General features: G+C 66.7%; 1 protein-coding gene across 4 annotated transcripts; it reads left to right on the forward strand.

Annotated features, from left to right (window-relative positions):
* The first annotated feature begins 149 nt into the window (after positions 1-149).
* On the forward strand, positions 150-16841 carry WDR90 (WD repeat domain 90). 4 transcript variants are annotated; one of them, XM_030300973.1, is made up of 43 exons: positions 150-216; positions 568-659; positions 766-942; positions 1030-1138; positions 1325-1495; positions 1773-1887; positions 1972-2039; positions 2329-2432; positions 2521-2730; positions 2850-2912; positions 3144-3212; positions 3813-3923; positions 4002-4147; positions 4219-4276; positions 4775-4893; positions 5048-5191; positions 5276-5406; positions 5476-5592; positions 5815-6050; positions 6279-6418; positions 6584-6714; positions 7195-7325; positions 7688-7849; positions 8068-8196; positions 8464-8594; positions 8674-8714; positions 8904-9035; positions 9170-9352; positions 9696-9793; positions 10353-10455; positions 10783-10904; positions 11068-11227; positions 11323-11513; positions 11602-11770; positions 11891-12002; positions 12150-12321; positions 14643-14765; positions 14851-15091; positions 15205-15335; positions 15445-15588; positions 15664-15783; positions 15870-15954; positions 16454-16841. In XM_030300973.1, the coding sequence occupies exons 1-43, from the start codon at positions 207-209 to the stop codon at positions 16663-16665; spliced, it is 5613 nt and encodes a 1870-aa protein (XP_030156833.1). In that variant the 5' UTR covers positions 150-206; the 3' UTR covers positions 16666-16841. The 4 variants fall into 4 exon arrangements, with proteins under 4 accessions (XP_030156833.1, XP_030156834.1, XP_030156835.1 ...); XM_030300974.1 differs by having other exon boundaries at positions 14884-15091; XM_030300975.1 differs by having other exon boundaries at positions 14917-15091.
* The last annotated feature ends 203 nt before the right edge of the window (positions 16842-17044 follow it).

Consider the following 17044-nt stretch of genomic DNA (forward strand, 5'->3'; position numbering starts at 1 on the left):
GGGCCGCGCGACCGGACTCCCGGCCGATCGCAGTCACGCGGCCACCACCGCGCGCTCTCGCGCGCCCCGCCTCGCCGCAGGTCACGTGGCCCCGTCCGCGGGCCGGCGGAAGTGGCGCCGTTGCCAGGCGGCCGTTGCTAAGCGCGCGCTGCGTGCCCTGCGTAGGGTGAGCGGCGGTCTAGGCGGGAAGTGCGAGCCGGGACGCCATGGCGAGAGGTAGCGGCGCGCGGGAGCCCGGGGCTCGGGGTCCGGGGTTCGGGGACCGGAGCGTACTGAACCCGCGCTGCCCCAGCCGGGTCCGCGCGCTGTGATCGCCGTCACCGTGGGGGGGGGGGGCGTAGAGCCAGACTTTGGCCCCTCCCTGGAAGGTCTGGAGGCCCACGGAGGGATGCCGCTCTCCTCTCCCAGGACGCGCAGGGCTCTGGTACCTGGGGACGGGTCCCCCGTCCCCAGGACGCGCGGGTCTGGCACCCGGGGACAGGTTTCCCCCAAGGACCCGCGGGGGTCTGGCACCTGGGGTCAGGCCTTCATGCCCGTGGGGGTCCTCATACCTTCGTGACCCCCCAGCGTGGCAGCACCCGTTCCTCAACGTCTTCAGACACTTCAAAGTGGGCGAGTGGAAGCGGTCTACTAAGGAAGGCGACGTGACTCCTGTGACAGTAAGTGGACAAGGGGCTTGGTGGCAGCAGCAGGGACCCGTTGGCTCCTGAGACATTTCGTAGAACCACCCAAGGGTCACGCGTGTGCTGCTTTGTCTCTTTTCAGGATAAGACTCTCAAGTGCACGGTGTATCGCATCCGGGGTTCCGTGTCTGCCGGGAATTACATTCAGCTCCCCCAAACCAGCACCCAGTCTTTGGGGCTGACGGGACGGTACCTGTATGTGCTGTTCCGGCCCCTGCCCTCCAAGCACTTCGTCATTCATCTGGACGTAGCCACTGAGGTGCCGAGCTCGGGAGTGGGGGCTGGGGGGTGGGGGCTGCGTTCCTGCAGCCCCGCTGGTCTTCTCATGGTCGTGCTCTGCCTGCAGGACAGCCAGGTCATCCGTGTGTCCTTCTCCAGCCTCTTCAGGGAGTTCAAGTCTACGGCCACGTGGCTTCAGTTTCCCTTCACCTGTGAGGCCGGGACGTCTAGGAAGGGTGAGGTGGAAGCGGGGAGTGAACAGGATTCAGCGGTCCGGGAGAGGCAGCCTGGGAGCGGGCAGGGAGGTGGGCAGGCCCAGGCACAGGGGTAGGTGCTGGGGGGCACGCGTGGTTGCGGCCAAGTGGAGCGCCGTGGGCTGGCCGCCGAGAGCACGGGCACTGATCTTGGCTCATGCTGTGCAGACCTGGCTGGCGTTGCCCCCTCTGGTGCCCGCTGGACGTGCCTGCAGCTGGATCTGCAGGACATCCTCCTGGTCTACCTGAACCGGCGTTACGGTCACCTCAAGAGCGTCAGGCTGTGCGCCAGTCTGCTCGTCAAGAGCCTCTACACCAGCGATTTGTGCTTTGAGCCCGGTAGGCGCCGCAGCCCGTACCCAGTGCTCCTACCGCAGCGTCCCCTCCCGCTGCCCGTGTGCGCCCCCCCCCCTCCGTCCCGGGGTTCTCAGCAGGAGGGGCTGGCATCGCAGCCGTCTTGGAGCCCCCCGACTCCTGAGGCGCCCGTGGGGGGCAAGGGGCAGTGGTGGCTGGGCTGGGGACCGGGTGACACCGTATCGTCCCCCGGTGTTGAGTCTCGCCTGTGTGGGAAGAGGGAGCCGGGTGGGCTTCCTCGAACCGGTTCTGCCTTTCGTAGCCGTCACCGTTGCCGAGGCCCGGCGGGCAAAGCTGCCTGTCACTCCTGTACCTCGAGAAATGGCATTCCCGGTGCCCAAGGGGGACAGCTGGCACGAGCACTACGTCCACATCCGGTGAGCGGCTCTGCCCGTCCTGAGGCGGCTGCCGAAGGGAGGGCAGGGCAGTCTGGACGCTGACTCTCCCTCCACCCCGTTAAGGTTTCCAAGTGTCGGCTCAAGAGCATCTTCCGAGCCGGCTCGGAAGAGCCGCTCCCCTCCTGAGGCAGGTGGGCCTGTGGGGTCAGCAGGGACGTGGAGCGTGGCAGGAGCGGGTGTTGGCACCGCGTGGGGGTGGTGAGCCTGGCGGGATGGGGCCCGCGGGGGCCGGGCCTAGTCTGGAGGCCGTCCTGGGGTGCCGGAACCGTGCGGGAGGTTGTGTGGGGTGCCTGCTGGTCTCAGACCTCGCCGGGGGCCCAGGGTGGAAGGGTGGGCTGCGGCCGGAGGAGTGGCGAGGCCAGGGCCCACGTTCTCCCCAGGCCTCTGTGCTCTGCTCCACACGCATTTGCTCTTTTCCAGTTTTCCGGGGGCGCGTGCGGGAGCTCGTCCCTCCCCCAGTGGCTTTCAGTAATCCTTTCCCGGACGGCGTGTCCCCCGCGGTGCAGATGTTTGGCCCCACAGCCGTGAGTGCTCCTGCGCCCTCGGGGATGGGGCTGGAGGGTGGTGGCCCTAGGGTGCTGACAGGCACTTGTACCTCTGCGGTCTCGCCAGGCCCGGCCTGTGCCCAGGCCCCTTCCAGAGGTCAGCTTGTTCTGTGAGCACTCGGAGGTCCCCAGTATGAACGGCCCCCGTGACCGTAGCCAGGAGCCCTCGGCCAGGGCGGAGGTCACTGACAAGCACACAGCCGGCAACGGTGTTGACACGGCTGCCCCGGAGTCAGCCGTGGTGCCCGTGGCCCTGGAGGATGTGGCCCCGCGCCAGGTCAGTGCCTTTTCCAAGGAAGGTAGGGGCCTCGAGTGGGGGTGAGGCCTTGAGGGAGTGGGGCCTTGAGGAGGTACGGACAGGGGCTGCTGGGCTTCTGATAACCGTTTGTTTTCCAGCCTCCTGGCAGAAAGCAGAGCCGGCCAGAGATGACTTTGGGCGAGACTGTCTTTGAACAAAGAGTAAGGAGGCACCAAGTGATCTTCAGGGGCCTTGGACTCCAGGCAGGGGCAGGAGCTAGAGTCCCTGGAGGATCCGCACTGTGGCCACATCCTGGCTCCCTGCCACAGTGCAGCTGGCAGCCACGAGGACGATGACACTTTCTCGGGAGGGAGGGACTAGCCCTGGCTGGTGCAGTCCCAGTGGATGGGGCCTCGCCTCCTGGGGTCTCACTGGGACTTTGTTTCTTTCAGAGCTTTCTTCCGGATCCGATCCTCAAGCTCAAGGGCGTCATCGGCTTTGGGGGCCACAGTACCAAATGGGTGAGGGCTCTTACGTTCTTTTTGGATCACATGTCAACTACACAGAGGGTGCAGTGGGAGAAGCCTGTGTCTCCCCAGGTTGCCTCTGTGGACACCTAAGCTTCCTTGGGGTGTTGAGGTCCTCAATCCCATGCCTGCACGTGGCTCTGTGTTTTCTTGGTGGACGTGTGGACTTCCTGTCCGGACGTCCCTTGCTTGTTCCATGAGCACAGGCTGGGTCGGCACTGGCCCGGCTGCTTGCGCTTCCGTCGGCCCGAGAACTCGCACTTGGCTGTGTGAGGCGCTGATGCTTGTCGTCTGGCGTGTGGGGCTGGGCGTGGGCGCCACCTCTGGGTCTCTACGGTCCTGTGCTTGCCACGAGTTTCTGTGGGTTCCGGTGTTTCGTTGTCTGAGCCCCAGAGTTTCTTGTATCGCAGACGGGGTTCAGAGGAGGCCGTGTGTGTGTGTGTGTGTGTGTCTGTGTGTGTGTGCGTGTCTGTGTGTGTGTGTGTGTGTGTGTGTGTGCGTGCGCATCCCGGAAACACAGGGTGGGGTGTGCCGGGGTTGAGGGGGCGTGAGGCCAACCGGCCTGTGACACCGGACTCTGGCCCCCGTGCACAGGCCCTGTGGACCAAGGATGGGGCTGCGGTGGTGTACCCCTGCCACGCAGTCATCGTGGTCCTGCACGTGGAGACCCGGGAGCAGCGCTTCTTTCTTGGCCATACTGACAAGGTGGGCACCGCCGGCCCGTCCCCAGGGGGGCTCGCGCCTGCAGGCTGAGCCCCGTCCCTCAACCTGCCCCCTCCCCAGGTCTCTGCCCTGGCGCTGGATGGGAGCGGCTCGCTGCTGGCCTCAGCCCAGGCCCGGCCCCCAAGCATGCTGCGCCTGTGGGACTTCCAGACCGGGGGGTGTCTGTCCCTGCTCCGGAGCCCGGTCCACGCCCTCTGTTCCCTTAGGTGGGCGTGGGGCCTCTGAGGGGGGGGGGGGGGCAGCCCCAGCGACGCTCACCGCCCGCCTGCCCTTGCAGCTTCTCCAGCAACGGGGTGCTGCTCTGTGGCGTCGGCAAGGACCCCCATGGGAGAACGGTAACGGGCCGGGGCTGGGGGCCAGGGCGAGGACCCCCACGGGCGAGCGGTAACAGGCCGGGGCTGGGGGGCCGGGGCGCAGGTAGAGTCCAGACTGCTTGGGAAGCAGACCTCCCCGGCCCGGCCTCACGCTCCGTGCGCACCGTGTAGTACGGCGGGTTTTCAGCCCTCCCGGACAGGGGCAGCGTTTATACAAGGCACGCTGTCCTTGCTGGCCGTGTGTTACACGTCAGCTCTTCGCAAGTCCGCTGCGTCCACGGGGTCTCCTATGCTACCGCGGGTCCGTCTCTGCTTGTGGGTCGGTGTTCGCCGTTTCCGCAGACGCGCCCGGCTTCGAGCGTCTGTGGGAGCTGCGGGGTACGCGCGTAGGCCGACATGCCCACGCTCCTGGCCGCCGAGGGCCCAGGCGGGCTGGTATGGGAAGGGAGAGCTGAGGCGTAGGGGAGGCCAGGCGGGGTGGGTGGGCGGCTTCGGGCCCTCAGCACGGGTTTGTCGCAGGTGGTGCTGGCCTGGGGCACAGAGCAGGTGGGACGAGGAGGCGAGGCCGTCCTTCTGGCAAAGACGCACACCGGCGTTGACATCCAGGCGTTTAAGGTTGCCTTTTTCGATGAAACCAGGTGATTGGACTGTCCTTGCCCTGCCCCTGCCCCTGCCCCTGCCCCTGCCCTGCCGGGACGGGTCCTGGGCAGCCCAGGGGCCCAGGTGGGGGCTGAGCCTGCCCCTCCTGCCTGGCGTGCGGACTGTCCTCAGTGTCGGGTTTCTGCCGGGCAGGATGGCATCGTGCGGGCAGGGCGGCATACGGCTCTGGCGGCTGCGAGGCGGGGAGCTGCGTTCCTGCCCCGTGGACTTGGGGGAGCACCGCGTGCTGGAGTTGACCGACCTGGCCTTCGGGCAGGCCCAGGACAGCCATACGCTGTGAGCCCTGCCCTCGCTCCCGTAACTGGCTGGTTCCTGCTTCCTGCTGCCCCTTTGGCCCTCACTTGTCGCTTTCCCGAGCAGCTACGTGTGCGGCCGCAGCGGCCACATCCTGGAAATCGACCACCGGCGCAGGGCCGTGCGGCGTGTTCGCCGCCTGTTGCCCACACAGACCCCTGGCGGCCACTCCTCACAGAAGCAGCCATTTGGCGCAGGTGGGTGGGTCCCCTGCTGGGTGGGGGGAGCGGTCCCGATGCTTTGGGCTGACGCTGCCCACCCCCTAGGCCCCGGCATTTCCATCAGCAGCCTCAGTGTCTCCCAGACCACGTGCGCCGTGGGCTCCGATGACGGTTACGTGCGCCTCTGGCCCCTGGACTTCTCCTCCGTGCTCCTAGAGGCAGGTGGGGCCATGACACCGACTGCCACCGCCAGAGCTGCCGCGGGAGGGCCGTGTTCTGGGGCCATCCCTTGGCTAGGAGGCAGTCGCGGGCTCCAGAGGGCTGAGTGCTGAGCCCAGAAGCCGGTGGTTATGGGGGAGCTGCAGGCCGCAAGGAGACGGGTCTGTGTGGGTAGGGTAGGGGCTGAGAGGTCGCCGAGCCCCTCTCCTTCCCCCTCGCCTGCAGAGCACGAGGGCCCGGTCTCTTGGGTCTGCGTCAGCCCTGACGGTCTGCGTGTGCTGTCCGCCACCCTCTCGGGCCACCTGGGCTTCCTGGACCTCCCCTCCCGAGAATATAACACGCTGGCTCGCTCCCACACTGCGCCGGTGCTGGCCCTGGCCACCGAGTGCAGCCGAGGGCAGCTGGCCACCGTGTCCCAGGATGACACCGTCCGCGTCTGGGACCTGGCGACCCTGCAGCAGGTTGGGTGTGGCCAGAAGGGAGGCATGGCGGGGGGGGGGGGGGGGGACCGGAAGGCTGCAGGCCACCCTGGGGGCCGGTGGGTGGGGCCCAGGCAGACGTGGAACACAGGAGGGCCCGTGGGGCCTGAGGGCTCAGGCCAGCTGGAGAGTTTGGCCGACGGGCTCCTGAGGCCAGAGGCCATCTGGTAGCCTTGCCTCCGCGTGCCCTCACGGAGCCCCGCCCTCCAGCTGTATGACCTGAGGTCCCCCGAGGAGACACCGCGCGCCATCGCCTTCCACCCCACGCGGCCAGTTCTTTTCTGTGGCTTTGCCAGCGGGGCCGTCTGCTCCTTCAGCCTGGAGGCCGCTGGGGTCCTGGTACGGCACAGGTGGGTGCCCGGCGGGCTCCAGCCCCACAGACACCCGTGGTGGAAGCTGACGTGGTGTGGGGGGGCAGCTGGGCAGGGTGGGGGACGGCCCTCCACTGCCCTCCGGGGACTCGGCCAGGCCCGGCTGTGAGAGGTCTGGGCAGTGGGTGTCCCGGTGTGTTACAGGCGTCACCAAGGAGCGGTCACCGGCCTGGCCGCCAGCCCCGACGGCAGCTTCCTGTTCAGCTCCTGCTCTCGGGGCACCTTGGCCCAGTACCACTGCTCTACCACCCGGTGCCGCGTCCTGCGTGTGACAGGTCGGGCCCCCCGGGCCCCCCCGGGCCCTCCAGCCGTGTCCTTGTCGGGTCCCCGCGGGGTGGGGCTCGCTCGCTACCCAGAGCTCCGGGGTGAGGGTGGTTTGGGACTCCTCGGCCCCCAGGTCCGTGCAGGTCCGTGAGGGTCTGTGCCAGCCCGCTCCAGGAGCAGGTGTGTGGCCTGAGCACCAGGTGGGGGTCGGCCCACCCCAGGGCACCCCCCGAGGCCATCTGTCTGTTTTCTCTCGTGGCTGCTATAACTCGGGCCAGCCAGGTGGTCACCTGGAGAACCGCCAGCCGCCCCGGCAGTAGCCGGGTAACCTGGTGCTCTTGCATGCGGGTCTTGTGGGCTGTTGCTGTGTGACCTGCCAGACTCTGGGCTGGTGTTTCCCACAGCTGGGGGCAGGTTTGGGTCCTGACCCGTGTCTCCTGCGGGTACCCTCTCTGCACCCAGTTGACCGTGTTCCCCCGTGCTGCCGGCAGCTAACATGGTGTGCCGGGATGCCCACCCAACCCCCAATGCCCTGGTGGTTAGCGGGGACAGCCGCCTGCTGGCTTTCGTGGGCCCCTCCAAGTACGTGGTGACCATCGTGAGCACAGCCTCCCTAGAAGAGGTGAGTCAGCTGGAGCTTTCTGTGTGTCTGTGTCGGCCCGGCCGGCAGACTCCGTGGGGATCATCTCTTGGCTGCTGCGTGACTGTCCTGGGTTCCACCAGGGTGGAGGGAGGCAGGGAGGGGCAGGGGCTCTCCTTGGCCTGGTATGGAGCCAGAGGGAGTTGAGGGGGCAGCTGGGACGCTGTGCTTACCTCGGAGAGGGTCTAGGCTCCGCTGCCTTGACTCAGACACAGCGTGTGAGCCACAGGCAGGCAGGGCTGCTGAGTAGGGGCCTGAGGCCGCCCGCCTCCCGCGCTCTGGCTCTGGGGGCGTCAGCTCCGTCTGGAGGTCGTGGCCGGTGGCTACTTGCTGCTCTCCCCCAGCTGCTGCGAGTTGATGTCAGTGCCCTAGAGCTGGCCAGCAGCCGCCTGGACTCGGCTGTGGCCATCTGCTTTGGCCCCGTACCCCCCGGCCACCTGCTAGTGTCCACGTCGTCCCACACAGTGGTGGTGCTGGATGCCGCGTCGGGCCGCGTGGTCCGGGAGGTGAGCCCGGGGCTGTGGTCAGCGGCTTGGCTTCTTTTTCTCTCTGGGTTCCAGCTTTGGTACCTGCAGTGCCTCGAGGAGTCGGGGGGCGGGGGGCCCTGGGCCACCTGCTGCTCCTCAGAGGGGGCGTTTTCTGAGAAGGGAGGAAGGAGAGGCTTCTCCCATGCGGGGCCTCTGTGAGCTTCAATCTCCCTTTGCTGACAAGAGCCCTCTTGCAGCTATCAGGCGTCCACTCTGTGGCCTGCCCCTCCCTGGCTCTCAGCAGGGACGCCCGCTTCCTGCTGACGGCCACTGACCGGGTCATCAGGGTGTGGGACTACCCGGCCAAGGCCAGCCCCGGCTGCCAGGTGGGTGCCGAAGGCAGGTGCGTGGCGGGTGGTGGGAGGGCAGGTGGAGGACGATACCCTCAACTCACCCTGTGCCCGCTGGGGCCTGACACCCCGGAGGACCTCTTGCTCAGGCCCTGGTCTGGAGGGTCGGAGGGTCACGGCCAGGCCTGCAGGATGCGTCCGCTGCGTTAAGCGTGGAGCACTACTTCTGTCCCGGCGCTGGGAGGACTGTGGTGCCCCGGCCATGCCTTGAGGGCCTCTGGACCTGCCTTCTGTTGCCCCCAGGTCTACATCGGCCACTCAGAGCCTGTGCGCGCTGTGGCCTTCGCCCCTGGCCAGCGGCAGCTCCTCAGTGTGGCGGATGCCATCTTCCTCTGGGACGTTCTGGGTGCCCCCGGGAGGTCACCTTCGGGAAGGCGAGTGCCCGCCCTCGACCCCTGTCCACCAGGCCTTCGGCTACCTGCCCCCCCACCTGACTCTCTTGTTGCCCCGCAGTGCCGGAGACTCACCTGGGGCACCCCCGACCTGCGAGGCTGGTGAGTGGCCCCACCACGTGGGTAGGCTTTGTGGTGATCTCTGGGGCCGGCTCTTCAGTCCCTGTGGGTAGCATAGTGCCACTGCCTTTCCTGGGGTCCCCAGTGCAGAACTGGGGTGTGTGGACACCTGTCTGTATGTGCTGTGCGCGCCCCGGGCCCTGAGCCCAGGCTGACCTCTTGTGTCTCCAGGCCCAGGTGCGAGGCAGCCGGAGGACACCGAGGCAGGCACCGGTGGGCTCCCCCGGCAGCAGGTGCCTGTGCCATCCCAGGCTTCCCCACTCCAGCTGGGCGCCCATGCTGGGCCCCTCAAGGGTGCTGACGGTAAGGGTGGGGGTCCTGGGAGGGACTGTTGGGTGGAGCCAGCATGCTTCCCTCCAGGCCTCTGGGCAGGGGCAGGGGCAGGGGCGAGGGAGGGAGCTCTGTTCCTTCCTCTCACCTTCCCCGCACCTCCCCAGGTGCTTTCTCCACATCAGATGAAGAAGGACCGTCCCAGGAGAGCCACAACCCCGAGGGGCTCCATCAGGCCTCAAGCCTGCCCATGCTGGTGAAAGAGGCCAGCGGGGCTGGAGATGGGGCCCAGGGGGCTCCCGGGGGCCCCTGGGGCTTCAGCATGCGTCCCCACCCCTGTGGCTGGGCCAGTAAGCAGAGGAGGGGCTGCAGGGTGGGGCAGGGACACTCATGACCGGCTGGCCAAGGTGTCTTGTGGGTGCCAGGTGGCCTAAGGGAGGCCCAGCTGCTGACAGGCTGAGGTTTACCCTGTGAGGTGTTCCCTGCAGGGCAGGTAGGCTGGTCTGGGGCCCCCGCCGGGCCAGGCTAGCAGTGGGATGCAGCCTGAGTGCGCCCTCGACCTCAGGTATCCGGAGCGGGTCAGGCACTTGTCCCATCCGGCAGGGCCAGCCGACCGTGTGCGAGGAGGGGTCTCTGAACGGTCACGGTCACGGGTGCTCTGACATTCCGAGGCCTCTTCCTTCTCCCTGCCAGCTGCTCGGAGCACCACAAAAGCCCAGGCCCGTCCCTCTGCTCGCCCAGACTGCTACAGGCACTTCACTGCTCGCTACAAGGCCTCCTCGCTGGTCAAGGTCAGTTGGGGGCATCCTCACGGCACCTTCATAAGGAGACGCTGCGGGCCCCGGGGTGGAGGGGGCATGGCCCTGCGTTTTCTGGGAGCCTTCTTTCTCCCTGGGAAGCTCAGTTTCCTGGGGTCTCCCTGGGGTGGCTGCCATAGCCCTTGGGGCCAGTCCCCCTGCAGCTCTCCCGTGCACCTTGTGTCTGCACTTTGGCTTGGCTGGTCAAGGCTCTTACTGCCCTGCTGACACCCACAGTGGCCCCAGGTGGTGTCCTGTGGAGCCTTCCCTTCCCCCCGCCCCCGCCGCCCCTCCCTCACCTGCGCCCTCCCGACCCAGGTGCCTCCCCCACTGCCTGCCCCCAGCGTTCACACCTCTCGGCTTCCCTGGCCTCTTACACAGGCTTTGGGGCCCAGGCTCCTGTCATTTGTCTCCTGGGATCCTGCATGACCTAAGGCTTCATCCCCGGCCCCGGCCTGAGGGGGGAAGAGCTTGAGACATTGGGGGGGGGGGGCGGGGTGCTGGGTGCTGGGTGCTGTGCCGGCGCACCATCGTCCTTTCCGTGTCCTCGCAGAGTGCCTCTGCCCCCAGTGCCCGAGTCGAGCGTCTGCTCCTGAAGGCCGTCGTGGGCTACAACGGGAACGGGCGGGCCAATGTGGTCTGGAAGCCAGATACAGGTGGGGCCACAGCGTACCCTGGCTCCCAGCCCAGAAGCCGCGGGGAGGGGCCCAGCTCTACCCACCCTTAGGTGGCTCTGAGGCTCTACCCAGCCTCAGAGCACTCGAGCCCTTGCCACCGCGGGGGGCTTGGGTGGCGGGCCCAGGAGGGATCCCCGAGCTGAGGCGTGTTCTCCCGGTAACCTGTCCTGTGTTCCATCCCGCACGGACCCGTGCCGCCTCTGAGCTGGGCTTCCCAGGCGCGAGCGCCCACGGCTGCGGAAGCAAACAGGGAGGAGGCACCCTGGGTCCGGCCGACTGGCTCAGGGGTGCCCTCCCTGCCCCCAGGCTTCTTCGCCTACACGTGTGGCTGCCTGGTGGTGGTGGAGGACCTGCATTCTGGCGCCCAGCGGCACTGGCTCGGCCACCCCGAGGAGATCTCCACCCTGGCCCTCAGCCACAATGCTCAGGTGCTGGCCGCACGCCCTACCCTGTGCGCCCGGGGCCGGAGTGCACTTGGGAGCCTGGATTCTTGAGAGCCACGCTGGCTCTCCTCCCCAGAGCAGGACGGGGCCCAGGGTGGGCCGGTGGGCCTCGCCCTCCTGGTTGACCGCCTGCCTTCCGGCCCAGCAGATCCTGGCCTCTGCCTCGGGCTGCAGCAGCACAGCCTCCCGCTGCCAGATCCGCATCTGGGATGTGCCTGGGGGCTCCTGCCGGCACCTTCTCTCTTACCACGACACCGCCGTGCAGGCCCTGGCTTTTTCGCCGGACGACGCGCTGCTCGTCACACTGGGTGAGTTGGGTTGCGGGGAGACCGTCGTCTCTGGGCGCGCCTGCCTGTCCTGAGACTCCCGGGAAGCTGATGCATCCACTGTGCGTCTTCCCCAGGGGACTACAGTGACCGCACCCTGGCCCTGTGGAGCGTGGCCACCTGCGAGCTCCTGTCCTCCGTCCGCCTGCCGGAGCCAGCGCACGGCGTGGCCTTCAACCCCAGGGATGCCAGAGAGCTCACCTGCGTGGGCCAAGGTGCCATCACCTCGTGGCTCCTGCAGCAGCGCGGGGCTGACGTCACCCTCCAGGTGCCAGGGTTCAGAGGCTGTGGTGGAGGGTGGGGTCTGGCTCAGCCCCGGGACGTTGCCGACCCCCGCTGCCCTTGTGTCCCTCCAGGTGCACCGGGAGCCCATCCCTGAGGAGGTGGGGGCGGGCGAGCTGACCTCGCTCTGCTACGGGGCCGCGCCTCTGCTCTACTGCGGCTGCAACGCTGGCCGGGTGTGTGTCTGGGACACACGTGCCGGCCGCTGCTTCCTGGCCTGGGAAGCAGATGACGGCGAGATCGGTGGGTGCCTGACGGAGCCCCCGCGCCCCCTGACAGCTCGGGGCCGGGCCTCTCCCCGGGAGCCTTCGTCTCGAGGTCTGGGCGTCTGGGGAAGCGGCTCATGCCACCTCCTACCCCCAGGAGTGTTGCTGTGCTCAGGAGCGCGGCTGGTCAGCGGAAGCAACACCAGGCGCCTACGCCTGTGGGCGGTGGGGGCCGTGCCGGAGCTGAGGCGCAAAGGTGCCCGTGCCAGGTGGGACGTGTGTGGGTGTGTCTGGGAGCCAGTGTCCTTGACCCCTTGAGCGGGGCCCTGGGGGTTGTAGCCCCAGGCTGGGGACGTGTCCCCACAGCCCTGGGCCCCGGCTGCCACCTTTTGAAGCCACTCCCCGCCACGCCTTAGGTCTAGCTCTGTGTTCATGGAGCACGAACTGACCTTGGATGGTGCCATCGTGAGCGCCGTCTTCCACGACAGCATGGACATGGGCGTGGTGGGCACCACGGCAGGGACCCTTTGGTATGTCAGCTGGGCCGAGGGCACCAGCACCCGCCTCATCAGTGGCCACAGGAGTAAGGTGAGGGGATTTCCAAGCCGGACAGGGGCAGGGCAGCCAGCCACACACGCTGTCCTCTGTCCCTGCCTCCCCCAGGTTGTTCCCAGTCCGAGCCCAGCAGTCAGACGGGTTTGTGTGGAAATGGTTCTGGAGGTCCCGCCAGGGATGAGGACTCCACAGCATAGAGATACGTACTTACCCCTTGTGGATCCAGGACCCACAGGCGTCCCCCCAGGCCAGGACCCACAGGGCAGCCCCCCCAGGCCGCCCCCTCCCCCCAGGCCAGGACCCACAGGCATCCCCCCAGGCCAGGACCCACAGGCGTCCCCCCAGGCCAGGACCCACAGGGCAGCCCCCCCCCCCCGCCAGAACCCGAGGCCGCCCCCTCCCCCCAGGCCAGGACCCACAGGCATCCCCCCAGGCCAGGACCCACAGGCGTCCCCCCAGGCCAGGACCCACAGGCGTCCCCCCAGGCCAGGACCCACAGGGCAGCCCCCCCAGGCCAGAACCCCAGGCCGCCCCCTCCCCCCAGGCCAGAACCCACAGGCAGCCCCCCAGGCCAGGACCCACAGGCAGCCCCCCAGGCCAGGACCCACAGGCGGGACCCCCCCAGCCTTTTGGCCTGCTCTGACCTGTTTCTTGTGGTGCCTTTTTTTGTCTGGTAATTGATTTGCCGAAAAAACCACGTTGGCTGCCTTGGAGTCTCCCATGGCCACGGGGCCGGACATGCCTCTCTGCCCTGCGCTCCCCGGGGTCCGAGCTGTCCGGGGGCCAGGCCAGGGCCTGGTCAGGGCCAGTTTGTCCCCGTGGCACCTGCTGAGCGAGCTGTCTCACCAGGAAGCACTCGGGGACCGCTTGCCTGTCCTCGTAGAATGACTCACTGCTCGGGGGTGTCTTAGGCGGCGCTGGTCTGATCCTTTTCGGGAGAGACGTCCTGGTGAGCTTGCTTCCCCCGAGGCACAGCCGAGGCGGCAGTGGCAGGATAGCCGATCGTCTGGCTTCTGGGCTGGGTGTCCTCGGTGCCAGCTTGGTCCTCAGCATACAGCAGTGGCCCGCCAGTTTGGAGTGTCTGTGAGCCGCTGGATGGAAACGTGGGTCTCGCAGCTCCGTGCTCACTGTTTCTCCTGATGCTCAGCGAGCCTTTAGGCAGCGGGAGGTTCTAGGAGTTGGTACCCGAGCCCCCCCCCCTTTTTTAAAATATTTGTTCGTTTGTTCAGATATAACAGTTGCCATCAAAGAAACGAGTTTGAGACGGGTGAGGACTGCATACTTGTTCTGTTCTTGGTGACAGCTGCGTGTTGCAACATAAGCCACGCGCCCTGTGCTTTCTCCGCTGAAAGTCTGTGGTTTTGTTACATGCACAGAATTGTACAACCAGCGCCACAGTCAAATTTCAGGGCATTTCATCGCCCCAAAAGGGGGCCCCGTACCCTTTAACCATTCAGCCCCATTCCCCTGCCCGGTCCTTGGTCCTCATAGACCAGCCTGTTTCTGTGGATGCGCCTGCCCCGGGCATTGCTTTTTGCCTTCTCTCCCTGAGCACCGTGCTTTCCGGGGCTTTCCATGCTGTTGCCTGTCAAAGCCAAGTGTGATCCTGTGGTCCAGGTAGAACTCGTGTCCATTCATCCCCTGGGGCCTGCACGCTTGGGTCCTGAGGCCTTGACCTGAGCTGGCATTTGCTGGCGATCTCCCTCTCGTGTGGAACAAGGTGTTCCAGGCGGCCCTCTGCAGCTCCTCCCAGGACCTGCCGTGGCCGTTTCTTCTCAGAGCCCGGGGTCCCTCCTGCGGGAGACGACATAGAGGTCATGGTCCGAGTCCCAGAGGAACCTGTTACCGCTCAGCCAGTTTTTTATTTTATATTTTTTTTATTTTTTAATGTTTATTTATTTTTGAGAGAGAGAGAGAGAGAGAGACAGAGTGTGATCGGGGGAGGGGCAGAGAGAGAGGAAAACACAGAACCTGAAGCAGGCTCTGGACTCGGTGACGCCGAGTTGGAACTCAAAAACCATGCGATCACGACCGGAGCCAAAGTCACGAATTGGCCACTTAACCAACTGAGCCAGCCAGGTGCCCCAAGTTATTTTTTTAAGTGAGAAGCATTACGAGTTCACGCTTACGCTTGAAATTCACATTCAAGACTAGACCACTTGGGGCGCCTGGGTGGTTCAGTTGGAAGAGCATGTGACCCTTGATGTCAGGATCGCGAGTTTGAGCCCCACACCGAGGGCAGAGATTACGTTAAAAAAATGACGTCTTAAAAGGAAAAAAGACCCTGGCCTGCTGTGTCTCCTCTCTGCCTGGGGGCCACGCGGCCTCAGGTGGGGCTGGCTGGCTCCCTGCAGGTGAACGAGGTGGTTTTCAGTCCCAGTGCGTCCCACTGGGCCACATGCAGTGATGACGGGAGTGTGAGAGTGTGGTCCCTGGCCGGCATGGAGCTCCTGGTCCAGTTCCAGGTGCTGAACCAGGTACGGGGGGCACCGGGGCTGAGCCCAGACCGTATCCCGGCCCTGCCTGCTGGTGGCCATGTCCTCCCCACAGTGTCCGTCCCAGCCTGGGGGCTGGGCTCCTGTCCTCCACCCTCAGGGGAGTGCTGGTGTGTCCCCACTGGGTCCCCAGAGCTGCCTCTGCCTGGCTTGGAGCCCTCCGTCCTGCGGGCGTCCCGAGGAGCAGCAGGTAGCAGCAGGCTACAGCGATGGCACCCTGCGTGTCTTCAGCGTCTCCCAAATTGCCATGGAACTCAAGATGCGCCCCCACCGGGCTGCGCTGACGGCCATTGCCTTCTCTGCTGATGGTGAGGGGTGGGGGCCCACAGGGGGACAGGGCAGCCCCCGCTGGGCCCAGGTCATACCTCTGGGCTGGGGTCAGGGGCTTCAGGGTAGCAGAGTGTGGCCCTGCCTGGCCTAGGTCAGACCATCCTCTCCGGAGATAAGGATGGGCTTGTGGCCGTGAGCCGTCCCCACACAGGGATGACCTTCCACGTATTGAGTGACCACCGGGGCGCTCCGATCTCCACCATCCAGAGCACGAACAAAGAGGTGAGGTGGCCCCACGAGCTGGCGGGGATTGGCCTTGGGGGTGCCGGCAGGGGAGGGGAATTGGGCGCAGCAGGGCAGGAGGCACCCACCAGCCCTCACGCGCCCCCAGTGCGGAGACCTGGGGGCAGAGGGTGCCGACCTGTGGCTGGCTGCCAGCTCAGACCAGCGGATCAGCGTCTGGGCCTCCGACTGGCCACGTGGCCACTGTGAGCTCTTGGACTGGCTGAGTTCCCCCTCGCCCACCCTCACGGAGGTAAGGCTCCTGGTGGCACGGGCGGCGGGGACAGTTGCCTGCCCACCTCACCACAGCGCGCTGTGCCCTCCCCAGTTTCCCAGCCGGCCGCCGCCCTGTCTTGTTGCCTTCTGCCCCTGGGATGGGGCACTGCTGGCGTGTGCGGGTCTCGGCGTGCATCCGGAGGTGGTCTTCTACAGCCTCCACCAGAAGCAGGCACGTGCGCCCCCTCCCCCCGCGTGGTGCCCGGAGCCGGGGGGATCCGAGGCTGGGGAGGGGAGGCTCATGCTCGCTGCCCACAGGTGGTGGAGAAGATCCCGCTTCCTTTCTTTGCTGTGTCCCTGAGCCTGTCCCCCGGAGCCCACCTCATGGCCATTGGCTTTGCTGGTGAGTCCTGGTGGGCAGGGACTCCAGCCCGTCTTGAGCGGGGCCGAGTGGGTCACCCATACCACCACCTGAGATGTGCCTCTCACCTCCGTGTCCCAAGCTTCCTATCCCTGAAGCGGGGTGAGGACACCTGTCCCAGGGGAGTCGTAGGGTCCAGAGATGAGGAGTGTGGGGTGCCGATTGCTGTACCCAGCACGAGGGCCTCAGCAGAGGGACTCCGCGGTGTAGACTGGGGCCTCGAAAGCCCCATGTTGTGAGGCACCTTGGTGCTGATGGGCCCCCCCCCCCCCCCTTAGCTCGGCTGCCCCTGGTCCCAGCGGGAGCGGGCCTGGGGGTATGGACGGCACGGGGCTTTTAGCTACACATTCCTCCACGAGGCATCGGCAGCCAGACGGGTTGGGGGACCCCTGGGCCCCGGAGCTGCACAGACACGGGGCCTGGCATGCGCGGCACTCTGCCTGTCCTGCCCAGCCCTGTGCCCTGTGCCCTCTGCCCGCAGAGCGTATGCTGAGGCTGGTGGACTGTGAGTCGGGGGCCGTGCAGGACTTTGCTGGCCACGACGACTGGGTGCAGCTCTGCAGGTTCGCCCCCTCTGCCCAGCTGCTCTTCTCAGCGGCCCACAGTGAGATCCTGGTGTGGGAAGTCTCAGGCCACCCGGCCACAGAGGAGTCCCTGGGCTCAGGGTCCTGGCCTCCCTGGCGGAGAAGCTGAGCTGTCCCACGGCCTCCCGCTGAGCCAAGGTGGTTTCTAGGCCCGTGTCTACACACCAGCGGACCTGCCGCTGTAAATCGTCAAGAGCCTGGACTTTACGCAAAGTGCTCTCGATCTGAGAGCTTTTGTATGCTGCCGCCCTGTGCGGTTCAAATAAACGTGGGTGTTGCATTCTGGCATCGTGAGCTGGTCATTCCAGGATCCTGCTGCCCTGGCCTGAGCTCAGCCCGCACAGAGCCCCCAGACCTGCTCCCTGCCCAGAGTGGGCGGGTCGGGTCCTCGCGCGGAGCTGCGGGGTGGGGCGGCACCTTGGGCCAGAGCCGCGTCCCTCCGGCGCGATGCCCGCGGTGCCCAGTGTGCCCGCGCGGTGGCGCCGCCG

Source organism: Lynx canadensis, chromosome E3 (genome assembly GCF_007474595.2).
Source record: "Lynx canadensis isolate LIC74 chromosome E3, mLynCan4.pri.v2, whole genome shotgun sequence".
Classification (NCBI taxonomy): Eukaryota; Metazoa; Chordata; class Mammalia; order Carnivora; family Felidae; genus Lynx; species Lynx canadensis.

Excerpts from the sequence above, each read along its gene's own strand:
- WDR90 (XM_030300973.1), top strand. Across the intron at positions 8,595-8,673 it reads GGGAGGTCACCTTCGGGAAG|TGCCGGAGACTCACCTGGGG; the intron begins GCGAGTGCCCGC and ends GTTGCCCCGCAG. Across the intron at positions 11,771-11,890 it reads AGCAGATGACGGCGAGATCG|GAGTGTTGCTGTGCTCAGGA; the intron begins GTGGGTGCCTGA and ends TCCTACCCCCAG.